Genomic DNA, 14413 nt, shown 5'->3' on the forward strand with positions numbered 1-14413 from the left:
TTTATGTTTAACTTGGGTTGTTTTGATATGTAGAAGATAGAAAGCAGTAATTTGAATGGCACAGTGTTTTAAGGAAGTGGGGATGTAGGTTTGAAGTTTAATTCATTTATAATACCAGCTTGACGGCTGTCTTTACTAAGTAATATAAAAAATTAAAGATATGCTAAGGATTTAAAAAGGCCCATTTTTAAAATCACTCTTAAAGATTTTTTAGAATAACTAATCACAAAGTATGTACTTCTTCCAAATATTTATACATCTCAAGGGAAAAATTATTCTTTATTCAACATTTTACTAGAATGTTATGGAAGAGCTTTAGCTGAGCGGTTTGGGAAGAACTGGATTACAATGAGGAGATCACGGGACGGGTTTTGAATCCAGCTACAGCTAGCTCTTAGATTTTTTCTTCCTAGGAGCTTCTTATAGCCTCACTGTCCGATTATGGACAGTATTGTCTGCGAAAAGAAAAAAAAAAACTCCGGGCGCCAATAACCTCAGATGTTGACGCGTCTTAAAAATACCAAAAAACAAGAACATTACTAAAATGTTGACATAAATATTTTCAATTTCCACTAAATAACGGGTTTTCTTAGATCATATGTCCCTATACATATATTATTGTAATTGTTCCTGGCCAAAAATATTTGAGGACAAACTAATTTGCGCTTGCACTACTTAGAGTAAAATCTGAGTTTATACAGGGTAAATCAGTAAGTAATGTCCATAGGCCTACTGTGTGTAGTACGATTCTAAAGTGGTGTTCAATGACGTATTGGCTAACTTCATATTTTCCACTGTTCTTGAATGACGTCACTTAATAGTTTTTTTTTAAACATTAATTTTTTGCAATAAAAATGTTATTACTCAGAAAGTTTTAGTCCGAATTCGATTCTGATGACACGGTTAGAAAGACAGATAAATTTTCTAAAAATTGACACCATTTTGAAGCATAAATTATTTTCTAAACAGCCTCAATCTCCCACCAAATACTAGAAAAATAAAAGTAATCGAAATTTTTGAAGAAAACTCATTAGGCCTTAATGTGATCATTATCAGACCTAGGTGCTGGCACTTTTTATAAAAGATTGCTTGTTTCAAACGGTATATCATTTGCCAGGATTCCTTTTATCTTCGTATGAGAAATTACATTTGTTTTGCAAGGAGCACTCAACAGTGTTGGTTTATCAAGTTGTTTAATTCATTGAAAACTCTTTTTAGATGGACCAATTGTCAATTTTTTAAAGTAGATTGTCTTAAAATAAGGAAGTCAAAGGTTATAAATTGCACTTTAAGCATTTACTTCTGATCTCCCTGAAATATTTGAGAAAATGTTAGGAAATATTTTTTAAAAAAGTGCTAATTTTATAATCGAAGATTAATTTGCTTAGTTTCAAACAGGGTACAATAGAAAATATTAAAATATAAAAAGTATATAAAAATCACAGAGAAAACTTGGATAACAAAATAACTCAGAGGAAAAGAAGTTTTCCACAAGACATGCTCTTAAATATCGTACTAATAACTTTTCTTTTTACTGTAAACCACGAACTGGCTTGAAATAAAGTTTATTCAAACCAAATTATTAATCAAATATTTTAATACAATCAATATAGTATAAAACCTTTTCCGCCTTCGCATTCAGGAGAGTTTCATACGGTGGAAAATGTAAATTAGGAAAATTCAACACAATCTCTATACCTAGGCTGTTCCACAGTAAGAGAAGATACGAGGAAATGTTAAACGATAAAGGAAACGGAAATAAAATAAGTTTAAGCTCCGGCTAATTCAAGTTTTAATTAAGAGGGAAAGTAAGGTGGGCGGGTGAAAAAAAGAAAGCGGAAATCTTCTCTTTACCCCCTTCACCCGTCAACTTCCTGTTTATGGTGTTCAGTAGTCTGCGAGGAGGTAATTAAATTAAGTGGCTGTCTTTAAAAGAGCCGTTCAGATAGCCTGAATGAGGCAATGTTGTAGGCTTCATTCTATTCACTGTGCGTGAATAATAGATAATAAATAGCATTTATATTCTTTTGATTCGTTTATTCTCTTTTTTTTGACAGTTATATTCTGAATAAACGCTATTTTATTATTCTAAATGCATTCGTGTTAAATTTAGCGCTTCAAATACTTCAGTTTTCAAATAAAAATCTTTAAAGAGCTTCTCGTCGATTCGTTAATACTCCTTTACTCTTCTTGCACCGAGAGATCTCCTTTGTCCCTATGTTCTGTAAGCTCCTCTGCTAGGCCAAATTTCACGCTTCAATTTCCTCATATCCTAAACCAGTGATGTAAACCGTTTTCTTGATGTTAAGTTACACTTACTTGGCCATTCTTTGAAATAAAGATGAGAAACTTCTAGTGCTCTAATCCTTTCCTAGAGTCTCCTTACATCTCCTGCCATCATCAGAGGACCAGATTTTCCTGCGGTACCGTCCAGTTCTGTACTCCTATTCTTCACGCATTACTTTTTTGTTTTTAACCTTTGCATCCGATATGATAAGATTCCCGGAACCGTTTCAATCCTCTGATTCAATAGTTTTCCTCGTCTAGCTTGCCTAGTACTCTTTACAGACGATTTGAGCGCCAGTCGCCTGGTGATGTCCTCGTCATGAAATGATGTACCTGGGTACCTTCTTCAAATATCTATTATAATACTATATTTTCTAGTGCAGAGATGGTGAACCTACGACCCGCAGGTCAGACACTGACCCCGCGCAAGCTTTTTCACTGACCCACCACAATTGCTAGGCAATCATTTGTTTGTTTACGCGGGTTGATTTAGATTTTCTAATTGTTGTGGATAATTTATATTCTATCTGTATTTTTTTTTTTTCAATCACGCATTGACACAAAAGCAATTTAAATGCTATCTCGTATAACCTTTAGTTTGATCATTACAGTTATAAAACGCAAATGTCGACAAATGCTTTTGTAAGTATTTGAAATAAAGCAAAAGTGTTTACAAAATATCAAATAAAATGTATAATTTTACTCATATTTTGTTTGTTAAAAAAAAATCGACATCGATATTTCTTCAGATAAAACACACTTTTTGTAAGGTTTTGTTCAGGTTATGTTTCTTGTAAAAAGAGACTTCCATAGCCACTTGTATCGTCCCCGTTTTACCCCGTTAAGCCAACTGAATTTTAAAGATGTTTAGTTTTGAAAATATTCAGTTTAAACTTTTTAAACTTAACTCTTGTGCAAATGGGCATTAGTGACCCAAGAGCTAGTACTAAAAAAAAAAAAAATGAACAAAATTTGACATAAGTCTCAAAAAGGTTCGCCATACCTGTCCTAAACCTTCTAGTTTCCAAACTTACTCCACGTAGCGCTGTCTGCCACATCATCTTCTTAATGAAGTAAAAATGGCAGTGAGTGCATTACAGTGGAAATGTTCTTCTTTATTTTAGGGAGGGAGGGGGGAGTTTCGAACCATTGGATGAACTCTCCCTTCATGCTGCTCCTTGTTGCAGATTTGTACTCTGCAGTTTTGAAAAACAAAGTTTTTTTTTTGTTCCCTTGTTCGAATTGTTCTCTTGCTAAAAGCTTCGAAAAGATGAAGTTATGTTAAAAGCTTGGGAATAACAAGAGTTTGCTCTTGTCCAAGCTCTACGCTATCAAAGACTTCTCGGAGCTTTAGGGAGCTACCCTTCCCTCCAAAGATCAGTTTTTTGTGTTCGAACCTTGAGAATAAAAAGGTCATGTGATTATCCACACTTTTCCTTTTCAGGAGACTTTAAAAAGTATGGGGAAGAAAATTCTGATAATTTTTCACGAATCTTTAAATATAAAAAACAGCCTAAAGACTTATTATTAATTAATTTTTTTTAAAATAGTAATAGAAAACGTTATCACAATTTTTTTTTGGGTGTTAAAAATCATTTTTATTTCACTAAGATAATGTGCAATAAAGAAGTGTAATAACCACCAAGACGGCGGGATAAGGCATAATTTTGCAGAAGATTTCCCTCGATAGAAGATAATAGAATTGGCTATATAGAGTGGGGAAAATGGAGCTCTAAAGATGAAGCGGTGTTACTGCTATAAGGAGAAGGAGGGGATATATTATAGCAATGGTTGATTGCCCAATTATCGTAGAAGCACAATCTTGTGATCCGCTGTGGAGAGGAGCAGAGAGATAAAGCTAGGAGGCTTCCTGTAGGATAGATTATCGAGAGATAGGAAGCGTTGAATTTCCGACAGAAGGTGGCTGGCTGGTTGGCGATAGTAGCTATGTCTGCCGCCAGATCTTCATTTCCTTTATGATGCATTATGACCTGATATCCGGGCTCTTTGAAGTTTATTATTACTCTAAAATAGCTCCTTTGTGCATACAAATATGACGTCAAATAGTGACGTATGAAATATTCTTGTTCGAGCGATTCTTAAATTCATTAATTTTTTGCCCATGAATTGGAACTTCCTTAAATTATTATTTTTTTTTGTTTTCTCTCGCAATAATAAAGACCATTATATTACTTAAAGGCTGAGGTAAAGTAATTTGGAATATAGTGGCCCTGCGAACCCTTTTTTTTCCCTTAATCAATTTTCCTTAGAAAATCTTTCAATTATAAGAAAATTATTGGAATTTTTTTTGTCGAGGAACGAGTAAAATTGGAGGGGAGGAAATCGCTTCAGAAAAAGTTTTCCATTTCTGGTCCAAAAAGTTGACCAAAACCTTAGTCTTCGAAAAAAAAAGCAATACCAAGTAAAGTAATGCCTATTTGTTCAGGCGGGGCTTTACGACCAACTACCAATTAGGTATCATGGACGGAGGCGACTAGCAAACATACTTTACTGTAAATTTCTTGTATTAACCATTAAATAAAATCCAAGGCCTAGACAAGGAGACTGCACCCACTAAACCAACAATACATCTTAGTTTTGCGGGTCTAGCCTATTACCACCTAACATACTTTACTGTATAGTTCTCATATTAACCATTAAATAAAATCCAAGGCCTAGACTGGGGAATCGAACCCACTAAACCATCAATACATCTCAGCTTTGCGGGTCTAGCCTATAACCGCCTAACATACTTTACTGTAAATTTCTCATATTAACCATTAAATAAAATCCAAGGCCTAGAGGCCGGGAATCGAACCCACTAAACCAACAATACATCTTAGTTTTGCGGGTCTAGCCTATAACCGCCTAACATACTTTACTGTAAATTTCTCATATTAACCATTAAATAAAATCCAAGACCTAGAGACCGAGAATCGAACTCACTAAACCAACAATACATCTTAGCTACGCGCGTCTAGTATCTTAACCGCTCGGCTGTCGTGGCGTCTATACCAAATATAAACTTACTTTGACCATTTTTTTTTAATTATTAAGTTACACGGATTCTCAAAATATATATATTTCCGGTTACAACACGTTTGCAATGCTTAATTAAAACCACGATCGTGAAAAAAAATTTTAATTAAAGACTAATTGTTTCATGAGGATATAGAAATAGTATTACGTGTTCAAGACTTGTGTAAATGAAAATAGAAAAAACTGTGCTTGCCAAAGTATTTTGCTTTAATAACTACCCAAGCTTTTACCAAAGCTTTCATTCTAACACGCTGAAAATGATGTAGGTCTTTATATATATACACTTGCAACGTGCTTTCAGAGCTTGAAGGAAATTACTCCCCGTCCTTTTGCTAGCAGCTATCTCTTGTTCAGAAACCGGTTCCTTTAAATCCTCACCTCTTCAAACGCGGCTCCTCCACCTTCTGCCACAGTGCTCATCCACCTTTTCATGGCTTCCACAGCCAAAACCACTTAAACTGCCACATCTTCCTTCTTCTTCTTCTTCGGGAGCACCCACTACATCACTAACACAGTACAACTAAAACGGTTTATATTCTACAAATGAGCCTATGTACATATATATATCTCTCACCCACGTATTCCAGTGTTGGTTATTCCCACCTCAAGCCTCCTAGATCTCTGCTAGCCTACCGAAAACTGTCCGAGAGGGGAGAGAGAGAGAGAGAGAGAGAGAGACAGGCAGAGATTGGTTTCTCCCTTGAAGTGTGTATGTTGGTGACACTCACACGCACGTGCTCTTTATCCTCACACAAATACACTTAAGCCTGTACTGATGTTATTTATAAGTGTGTGTAGTGGTGTTGTTAGATTGCCAAATATATATATATATATATATTTATATCCATGTGTGCGTGTTTCTATGTGAGTATAGGCTTATAAAGCACCAGCAGCAATGTTGTAAATAGTGGATTGTGTATGCCTGGAAGCCAAACTGTCTGAATGAAGCCAGAAGTGGATAAAACGCCTTCTTCTTCGCTTTATTGCCAATGTGCTTCAACTTCTTCTTCTTCTTCCCTCTTCCAATCACACGTACACCCCTTGTTTGTTCCCTGCACAAATACACACACACACACAGAGATACAAAGCGAACACAAACCAATTTTACTTCCCTTAATAACTGGTCTAAAAACCACCTCACACGTACTTTACTTCCTTTTCTTTTTCTTCTTTTTAAAGAAAAACCTTCTGCTATTTTCTTCCGCTCAATCACATTGACAGTCACTTCCTGCCGTATCCCCACCAATGTTGTCAAATACACATTTTATTGAAAGTAACTTCCGTTTTCATATATATTTATGCGTTTGTGTTTTTTGTCACCTCCTTTGAATAAAATATCCTAGTAGTTAAGTTTGGAATTGATTTTAAAAATTGTTCGCTCTCTTTTCAAGTAATTCTTTTCAAGGAATCTATTGCTGAAATAAAAACCGCACCTTCCCATTTGAAAAAATGATGTTGGTGCCTGTATCTCCCTTCTGGAAGCACCGAAAAAAATTTACAAAGTAAATTTGGATTCCTAACAAAAAACTAAGGGATCTTAGTTTTTTTCTAGCTATCTTACGTAGTTTCCGAGAAAAAGTCGTTATCCATATAGCTTGGGACACCCTGTATATATATATATATAGGGTGACCAGAGTTATATGCTCCACCCACTTTTTTTTTAACGGCGGGAAATTTCGAAAAAATAAAGAACACGTATTTAATCATTTTTAGTCTAGTTTATTTTCAGTGATTGACCCATTTTTTTAAACCTCTGTATCTCGAGATACAGCATCCAACTTTGTTTTTTCAAATGGAACGTTATATTTTTTGTTGCATATTTTTGTAGTATTTGATCTCCTAAGAAAAACAAAAAAAAAAAAATTTGAAATCGGTCAAGTTTTTCAAAAGTTATGGTAATTGAAAATATGAAAAACAAATTTCAGTTTATTGTCAAAATTACGTTATTTTTTTTAAAATAATCTGTTCAATCTGGGCACAATCATCGGATAGGCAAGCCAAAACTCTGGACTTCCACGCTTTGTTTGTAGCAGCACTTATGGTGGCGAAGTCAAGATCTAGGCAGGCTAGAGTTATTCGACGTTCAGGTTGTATTTTCTATAAACGTTTGGTGTGGAGTTTTAGGAAATCAACCATACTTCTACAGAGAGAACTTAACTGGTGAAAGGTATCTAACTTTTTTTTAAGAGACATTATGCCAGTTCTGCTTGAAGATGTTCTTCTACAACGTCTGCTAGATATGTATTTTCAACAAGATGGTTGCCCAGCACATAATGCGAGAGTGGTTCGAGGTTACCTGGACAGAAATTTCCATGAAAAGTGCTTAAGGACGCATTGTCCCATCCAATGGCCACCTCGCTCTTCGGACTTAACCCCAATGGACTATTTTTTGTGGGGATATACCTAAAAAATAAAGTGTAAAGTAACCTTAATCCCGTGGCTTCAGTCGATGATCTGAAACGTCGAATAACTCTAGCCTGCCTAGATCTTGACTTCGCCACCATAAGTGCTGCTACAAACAAAGCGTGGAAGTCCAGAGTTTTGGCTTGCCTATCCGTTGATTGTGCCCAGATTGAACAGATTATTTTAAAAAAAATAAGGTAATTTTGACAATAAACTGAAATTTGTTTTTCATATTTTCAATTACCATAACTTTTGAAAAACCTAACCGATTTCAAATTTTTTTTATTTATTTTTCTTAGGAGATCAAATACTACAAAAATATGCAAAAAAAAATATAACGTTCCATTTGAAAAAACAAAGTTGGATGCTGTATCTCGAGATACAGAGGTTTAAAAAAATGGGTCAATCACTGAAAATAAATTAGACTAAAAATGATTAAATACGTGTTTTTTATTTTTTCGAAATTCTCCGCCGTTAAAAAAAAAAGTGGGTGGAGCATGTAACTCTGGTCACCCAGAGCTCGACATAATAAAGTTTACCATGACTGAAACTGGCAGTTGTTTGTTTCATCCTATTGAAACTATGAATCAGTCACCAAAAATAATGGAACAGTAACTAGAGATTTACTTTATTTCTTTAAAAAAGAAAAGAATAGGATCTTGATTTGTGTGAATAATTGACGCAATTCAAACTATAAGAAGATGCACTGCATCTGCATAATTGCAGATGTCATTCTTTCTAAATAAATTTACACGAATAAAAAGGGTTATCAACGCTCTTCTGTACTCATATTTGCTATTTTTAATAAATTTGAAGTCATTAGGTTCTGGAGAGTGTTCACTCTTGTTAAAGACAACACTGTCCAACACACTGGACAATGGAACTGTAAGAAGTCCCAAAGAAGAAGAAAAAATCTAAGGGTCAGCAGCTGGATTCAAACCAGGCATCATGTATAGTAATCAATCATTCAATATCATAACTGCAAAAGTTACTGCTTTTGGTGCATTTATCGGTGGCATTTATATTTCTTTATCTTGACGCTTATTAAAGCAAAGTTTTATCCTCTCTCTCTTTCAATCTTCCTAATTATGGATCCCTCGATCTATTCCCGCGATACTAAATCTCGTTCCTCTTGATCTCTATATTCCCTCACACCGTACTTCATTCCTTTTCCAAGTTATCCAAACACAAAGGCCATCTTATATTTTCCCAACTCTTCAAGTTCAAATCCTAGATCCATTCTCGCAGTACTAGATCTCGCTCATCTGATCTCTATATTCCATCACATCGTGCTTTATCCTTTGACAAATCCTTCCTAACACGCGCTACCTCTTTCTGGAACTCCTTACCATCATCTGTCCGCCATGCTCCTACCCTTTCCATCTTTAAATCCCTTCTATTCAGTTATCTCCTTTCCACTCAGCTTCCTCCAGAATAATAATTGAATGCATTTATTTCCTTAAATTTAATTCCTATTTTTGGTAAATACTTGCCTATTTTTTTTTTTATATATATATATAAATATATAAAATAAAGGCCAAACCAATGGGGCCTCCAAACTGTACATGTATTTATTCTAAGGGGACAACATTCCCAGGATAATAAATTTATCTTCTTCTCCTTCTTAATTAAAGAAGTACTTTGATTGCCCTGATTTTCGGGCATATTAATAAGTTTTTTTTTCGACTTATCCATTACTTATTTATTGAACTAAACTAAGTAACTTAGTGTGAACAACCTGCTGAAACAAAAAAATGAAGAAAACCCTAAAAGAAGACCCCCCCCCCCCAAAAAAGAAAAGATTTCTAATGGAAGGCACAAGGCGTTGTAAAAACCATATTGGTAAAAGATAAATATGTACAACAGCATGGTATGTACACAGCCTGAACTGTGAGAAAGTACAGAAAAGTAAGAGATTTTGTATCACGTACGATATTTACGTGAGAAAGAGACAGAAGAGCAATGCAAACACCGAAATATAACTGTTATTCTTCTCTAACGTATTCCCAAACATCTAAAAGAAATTCTTACGAATACGGGAACATGTTCAAACATGCTCAAATACGACAAAACTTAATCTCTAAACCAATTTCTTTTTCTTTTCCATCATGGAGAAAATATAAGGCGTGTTCCGGGGGAGGGAGGGTTGGGGTGAGTAAATATGAACTGGAGGGGTGTTCCTCCCAAACACTTCCCCCCACTCTTACCCAATAACAGAAACATACTGACAATTCACAATCTATACCAACCATATAAACGAACTTTCTACTTGGTTATTCCATTTTCTTTTCTATAACAAAGTTCCTAACACGTACCAACCAAGAAATGGATAGATGGAAGAAATGATGGCGAAATGAAAGCAGGTTTGAACAAGAATAAATAAGATTTTTCTTGTACTCGTTATTGTTCTGTAATAACATGAATAACAGCAAAAAAAAAAAAAAAAAAAAACAAGGGAACAAGTTTGTGTGTTTTTTTTTGTTTTGTAGATGTTCATATGTTGTTTTAAAGATAACCGTGCTCGAGGTGTTATTATTATAGTTTATTCTAGTGAGCGGTTATAGGCGAGGCCTGACAAGCTAATTGAATATTGGGTTCGATTCTCGGGGATAGGCCTTGGATTTTATTTAATGGTTAATATGAGAAATTTACAGTAAAGTATGTTAGGCGGCTATAGGCAAGACCCGCAAAGCTAAGATGTGTTGTTGGTTTAGTGGTTCGATTCCCCGGACTCTAGGCCTTGGATTTTATTTAATGGTTAATATGAGAAATTTACAGTAAAGTATGTTAGGCGGCTATAGGCAAGACCCGCAAAGCTAAGATGTGTTGTTGGTTTAGTGGTTCGATTCCCCGGACTCTAGGCCTTGGATTTTATTTAATGGTTAATATGAGAACTTTATATCAAAGTATGTTAGGCGGTTATAGGCTAGACCCGCAAAGCTAAGATGTATTGTTGGTTTAGTGGGTTCGATTCCCCGGACTCTAGGCCTTGGATTTTATTTAATGGTTAATATGAGAACTTTATATCAAAGTATGTTAGGCGGTTATAGGCTAGACCCGCAAAGCTAAGATGTATTGTTGGTTTAGTGGGTTCGATTCCCCGGACTCTAGGCCTTGGATTTTATTTAATGGTTAATATGAGAACTTTATATCAAAGTATGTTAGGCGGTTATAGGCTAGACCCGCAAAGCTAAGATGTATTGTTGGTTTAGTGGGTTCGATTCCCCGGACTCTAGGCCTTGGATTTTATTTAATGGTTAATATGAGAACTTTATATCAAATTATGTTAGGCGGTTATAGGCTAGACCCGCAAAGCTAAGATGTATTGTTGGTTTAGTGGGTTCGATTCCCCGGACTCTAGGCCTTGGATTTTATTTAATGGTTAATATGAGAACTTTATATCAAAGTATGTTAGGCGGTTATAGGCTAGACCCGCAAAGCTAAGATGTGTTGTTGGTTTAGTGGTTCGATTCCCCGGACTCTAGGCCTTGGATTTTATTTAATGGTTAATATGAGAACTTTATATCAAAGTATGTTGGGCGGTTATAGGCAAGACCCGCAAAGCTAAGATGTGTTGTTGGTTTAGTGGTTCGATTCCCCGGACTCTAGGCCTTGGATTTTATTTAATGGTTAATATGAGAACTTTATATCAAAGTATGTTAGGCGGTTATAGGCTAGACCCGCAAAGCTAAGATGTATTGTTGGTTTAGTGGGTTCGATTCCCCGGACTCTAGGCCTTGGATTTTATTTAATGGTTAATATGAGAAATTTTACAGTAAAGTATGTTTGCTAGTCGCTTCAGTCTACAACACTTAATTTGTTAGCTGGACGTAAAGCCCCGCCTGAAACAAGTGGCTATGGAAGTCTCTTTTTACAAGAAACATAACTGAACAAAACCTTACAAAAAGTGTGTTTTATCTGAAGAAATATCGATGTCGATTTTTTTTAACAAACAAAATGTGAGTAAAATTATACATTTTATTTTATATTTTGTAAACACTTTTGCTTTATTTCAAATACTACAAAAGCATTTGTCGTCATTTGCGTTTTAGAACTGTAATGATCAAACTAAAGGTTATAGATAGCATTTAAATTGCTTTTGTGTCAATGCGTGATTCAAAAAATACAGATAGAATATAAATTATCCACACAATTAGAAAATCTAAATCAACTCGCGTAAACAAACAAATGGTTGCCTAGCAATTGTGAGTCAGTGAAAAAGCTTGCGCGGGTCAGTGCCTGACCCGCGGGTCATAGGTTCGCCATCACTGGTCTAGGATAAGAGGAAGTCAGGTTCGGTTGGAACATAGCTAAGTATGTTGTCTATCAAGGATAGGTTGCTCGATCTGTCCTTACCATTAATAAAGATCGTATGCAACACTTTTCCAACGATCAAGATCTGTTTAAATAATCTATGTTCATAAAATGAACTATTACTCAATAACTTACCAATAAGTCTGAATTCATCTCGAGGCGGTGTACAGTCAGTATGGTAGACACAAGTTGGTTCAGTGATCGCTAGATCATCCACATCGGCCAGTTTTAGTTGTCCATCAACGAGTACAAACTGTTGCCTCTTTAGATCGGTTACCGCCAGCGAGCCAAGTGACGAGTGCGCAAGATGGTGTAACAATGAAGCAATATTGTAGGCCAGCTGGAAAATAGAAATAGAACGAGAACGTGAGTAAATTAAGGAACATTATCGAAAAGGAAACTATCGATAAAAAGCAAAAAAAGAATTTGAAAAGTGAAAATCATGCCACACTTAGTTCACTTTGAAGATAACACTCATAAATATTTGGTTTGATTATTATTTTCATCGGAATGTTATCGAAGGTCCAAGGAAGCTTGCGTACACCCATAACTGAACTTGGAATTGAACCAAATGGGTTGAACAGTTCCTAGGAGTATTCTACGATCTAGGGGTTATGCAAGTGACAGTCTTTAATGAGAGTCTCCCTCTCCCACCGGTCTAACACAGCCACCCTCAGCTATTCATCGCCGCCTCCAATCTCGGTGAACCCATAAGAGCCTTGAAATCTTTTAAACTGCCACTCAATGAACAGATCTGCTCCACTTTAAATAAGAGAAAAGTTACAGCAGCAGCTTATTCCCTTTTCTGGTAGAGATCGCTGGAAAGAAATCTTGAATCAGTTTTATGATTTATTGTGTCAATTAAATGTAGAACTTTACAAAGTTCTACATTTGACAGAAAAGTTTTGAACAACGTGTCTCAAAAAAAGTTCTTGAATTAAGTGCTTTGCTCGTGAATTGGGCGCTTTACTCTTGAATTGCCCGCTTTGCTCGTGAATTGGGCGATTTGCTCTTGAATGACGCGCTTTGCCAGTGAATTGAGCGCTTTGCTCGTGAATTGGGCGCTTTGCTCTTGAATGACGCGTCTTTGCTCGTGAATTAGGCGCTTGTTATAAAGAAATATATCAATCAGCTAGTACTCATTGCTGTGAGCACACATTAACTTCTAGGCGATTTAAGCGATAACGATTCTACACATCTAAATCCTGAAATGCCTCAAGTTTTAGCTTAACCAGATCATCTCAAAAATATAGTCTCGAGGTCTTCCCCTTTCAATAATCTTCTAATGGTATAACTTAAAGTTATTTCCACTGCCTTTTAATTTCATTACAATAAAATAGCTGCGGACATTTTCGGCATGTTAGCCAAGAACCAATTCATGAAAAAACTATCTATAGAAAACAATGGATTTTTATTTCATTGGATGGTTAAGGAACGCTGAAGAGAAGTCTTTTAAAGAGATTCTACTTCCAGTCAAGCACGACTTACTAGATAGACTAACTTAGAACTCAATTTACTGGACAGAGAATTGTTCAAGGTAATGCACTTTGTTGAGTGCAACTTGATCTGTGATCGCACATCTTAACTATTTACAAAAAAAAAATGGTTTTTACGACCAATCGGGTGAGGAACTTGCCGTATCGGCCAATATAGTTCCACCAATCAAAAATCCTCAGACAAGTGGCACTCTTCTTCCTCAGTTTCCAATGATAATCTTCACACAGATACCATTAATTTCCGATCAAATCCGTTCTCACAAACTTATCTTCCAATCTTCATCATTAATCTATCCAATCATCCTAATCCTGTAGCTCTAACCTTCCACCATCACTTCTCTAATCGTAGCTTCTAGTTCCAGCAATGGATCATCATCATTATTCTATCCAATCATTCTAATCCTGTAGCTCTAACCTTCCACCATCACTTCTCTAATCGTAGCTTCTAGTTCCAGCAATGACTGACGTTCTTCTTTACGGGCTAAGGCGAGTTTTACGTATTAATTACATAGTGCGTTCTGTACATGGCCACCAATTCGCAAAATGAATGTACGCATATATTTCTTTGTGTAGATAACCTTAAAATAAATTACCTCGACAAAGTTTCCGGACTTCGGGTCTCCTAATGGTGCCCAAGCGTATTTTATGGGTTTCTTTTGTTTTGAATTTGACTACAAGCATTTCCGGTGAACTAAAGAAGTGAATGAAAATATGCATAGAAATTTTCTTCGACAAAAAACAAAAAAACAGCTTAATGAATCCGACAATCAGAAACAAAATAATTATATAAAGGTGCGTTCTTCAATATAAAGCGGAAGTTGACAGGCGAACATAAACACGCGGTCATGTCCTCTTTTTTGTTGATGGAAAACCCA

General features: G+C 35.7%; 1 protein-coding gene across 1 annotated transcript in view; it reads right to left on the reverse strand.

Moving 5' to 3' along the window:
- The window catches only part of LOC141457065 (extracellular tyrosine-protein kinase PKDCC-like), a 295376-nt gene that overhangs the window by 27664 nt on the left and 253299 nt on the right, over positions 1 to 14413 (reverse strand). The window contains exon 4 of the mRNA XM_074133578.1: positions 12178 to 12382. Coding sequence (XP_073989679.1) covers positions 12178 to 12382 — 205 coding nt within the window. The remainder of the gene's footprint in view (positions 1 to 12177; positions 12383 to 14413) is intronic.

The sequence above is a fragment of the Rhodnius prolixus genome, unplaced genomic scaffold, assembly GCF_049639745.1.
Source record: "Rhodnius prolixus isolate KJV_2025 unplaced genomic scaffold, Rpr scaffold_10, whole genome shotgun sequence".
Lineage (NCBI taxonomy): Eukaryota > Metazoa > Arthropoda > Insecta > Hemiptera > Reduviidae > Rhodnius > Rhodnius prolixus.